General features: G+C 46.1%; 1 protein-coding gene across 1 annotated transcript; it reads right to left on the minus strand.

Annotated features, from left to right (window-relative positions):
- Positions 1 to 1,111: 1,111 nt before the first annotated feature.
- Positions 1,112 to 1,510, minus strand: LOC120352952. Its single transcript, XM_039435307.1, has one exon. It carries the CDS (start codon positions 1,508 to 1,510, stop codon positions 1,112 to 1,114), a length of 399 nt encoding a protein of 132 aa, XP_039291241.1.
- Between the last annotated feature and the right edge of the window lie 589 nt (positions 1,511 to 2,099).

Genomic DNA, 2,099 nt, shown 5'->3' on the forward strand with positions numbered 1-2,099 from the left:
CAAAGATAAGGAAGTTGAAGGTTTACATAGGGTTATATAGGAAAGAGAGATGGTTGAAAGTCCAGTTCAGCAAAATGTATCAATCTTCATGCAACACTCTATTGCTGTATCATGGAGTAGTTCTTTTCTGGCTTGTGTATCATCTAGTTGGACAGTATCTTCCTGGCCTTTCTTGGAGCAACTGTTCCAGAGCTTCCTGCCAAAGTGTTACCAAAAGAATTTTGAGGTAAACAACTTTGAAACCAGTCTCTACCAGCAATCCTACTCTCTTCTTCCTACTGAGCTATTCTAGGCTGAATACTTACTATTTTTGCTTTATAAAATAATTTTTTCTACGGACTTGAGTGTAGCTTTAAGAGAAGAACAAGCGTAATCTCTTCCTTAGATGTCAGCATCCGTAATATCTGAAAACCGTATCAAAATCCATAGTATTAAGCTCAGCAGAGAGTGATTAATAATGAAAAACTTTTATTCTCCTATGATTTATTATGGGATGTTAAAATTAAAAAACTAAAAAACTTATAACTCTTCTACCTGTAGCCGGATTTGGTCAAGATTTTGCACACTTATGCATCACAGCAGGATGATCACTTTGATTTATCACACTATTCAAGAATCACTGAAAATACCACCTTTTTGATGCACAGAACAGGTGCCACCACAGAAGCTGCCTACTCACTCGGCTTACCAAGCCTTAAGATTAAAAAAGGGCCCCCTCTCACTCAACAAAATGCTGTGCGAGGGTGAGCCATCTAATTTTATTTTCACCCTAAATAACCACATCTTTTACAGAATAACAAGACTGGTTACAAACAATTTTACAATGTTTAAACGCTACATCTAGGAATACAAACATCTTCATAAGCAAAAAAGCAAACAAAATCTGATTATAGCAAAGATGCAGGGTTTTGCCACCAGCTGACCAGTTTTTTCATGTGGCCAGTATGCAAGTCCTGTGATCCTGGAGGCAGCCACTGTCCTCTACCACTGGTATTGCAGGGAAGACAGCCGCACCACCTCAATGTCCGCCCAAGTGAGCAGGGCAGGTTCTGGCCGGAGGTTCATTTCACCCAATCCCCACCTGCACGACCCCAGGTGGTCGGGGTCCTCCTCACCTGTTTCTCTTCCTCCTCGCCTGTCCAACGTCGTATGCCGTCATCTGCATGAATCTTGTAAAATTCGTGTGGCTCCCCTGGAGAACTCTGGTAGAGATGAAAGTCAGCAATCCTCTGGGGAGTCTGATCACTTGTAGCTGCAGTGCTGACCGCCGACTCCAAATGCCCCAGCTCCAGCTTAGGGTAGCTGTGTTGAAGCGTATCTTCTGGTTGCCAGTGAGGTGGTGTTGTTGCCAGATATTCATTTGCAAGTCAGGGATGGTATCGTACTTCTCCTCCTTCTCCCGGGCAGTTCTATTGAGGGGTTGAGAACCAGAGACCACTTGCACATCTAGTACTCCGGCACTCTCGCCTCTTGCCCAGAAGATATCGGGTTCATGAGGACCAACAGCCATATGATATAAATGCTCCTGCTCCACGAGACATCCCCGCTTCCCAAGCTCCTCGCTTAAGGTCGCCGTGATGGCATTGTGTCGCTTGAGGGTCGCCCTGCTGAACACCTCTATTCATCAGGACTGGGAGTGAGCGAGATCCACGCAGCTCAAGGGAAGTGTGCAAGGCTGCATATAGCCTCGCGATGTAGATGCAGAGCTCTTCAGGGAGGCCTTTAACCCGAAGAGCATGGGCTATTGCTGTGTGGGAGATAAGAGTCATAAGCTTTTGCCACGTCAAGGGATGCCACATGAAGCCCTTTATGAGGGTCTTGCCTGACCTGTCTCAAGAGGGACCCTAAGATAAACACATTATAGGCGCAGCCATCACCGAAGCAATGTTGCCCGAAATATGCTAGGCCATGTTTGTAAAGGCGACCGGCAAGGACTTTATAGAGATGCCAGACCGCCACCGACGAGACAGAAATAGGCCTGAAGTCGGAGGGTCTGCCTTCACCCCCCTTCTTTGGGATGAAGACAGTTCGACTGCCCAGAAGGGACATCGGAAAACCACCCTGGGATAGTACCAGGTTAAAGAAAAGAGATTGGAGGG

Source organism: Nilaparvata lugens, chromosome 9 (assembly GCF_014356525.2).
Source record: "Nilaparvata lugens isolate BPH chromosome 9, ASM1435652v1, whole genome shotgun sequence".
Classification (NCBI taxonomy): Eukaryota; Metazoa; Arthropoda; class Insecta; order Hemiptera; family Delphacidae; genus Nilaparvata; species Nilaparvata lugens.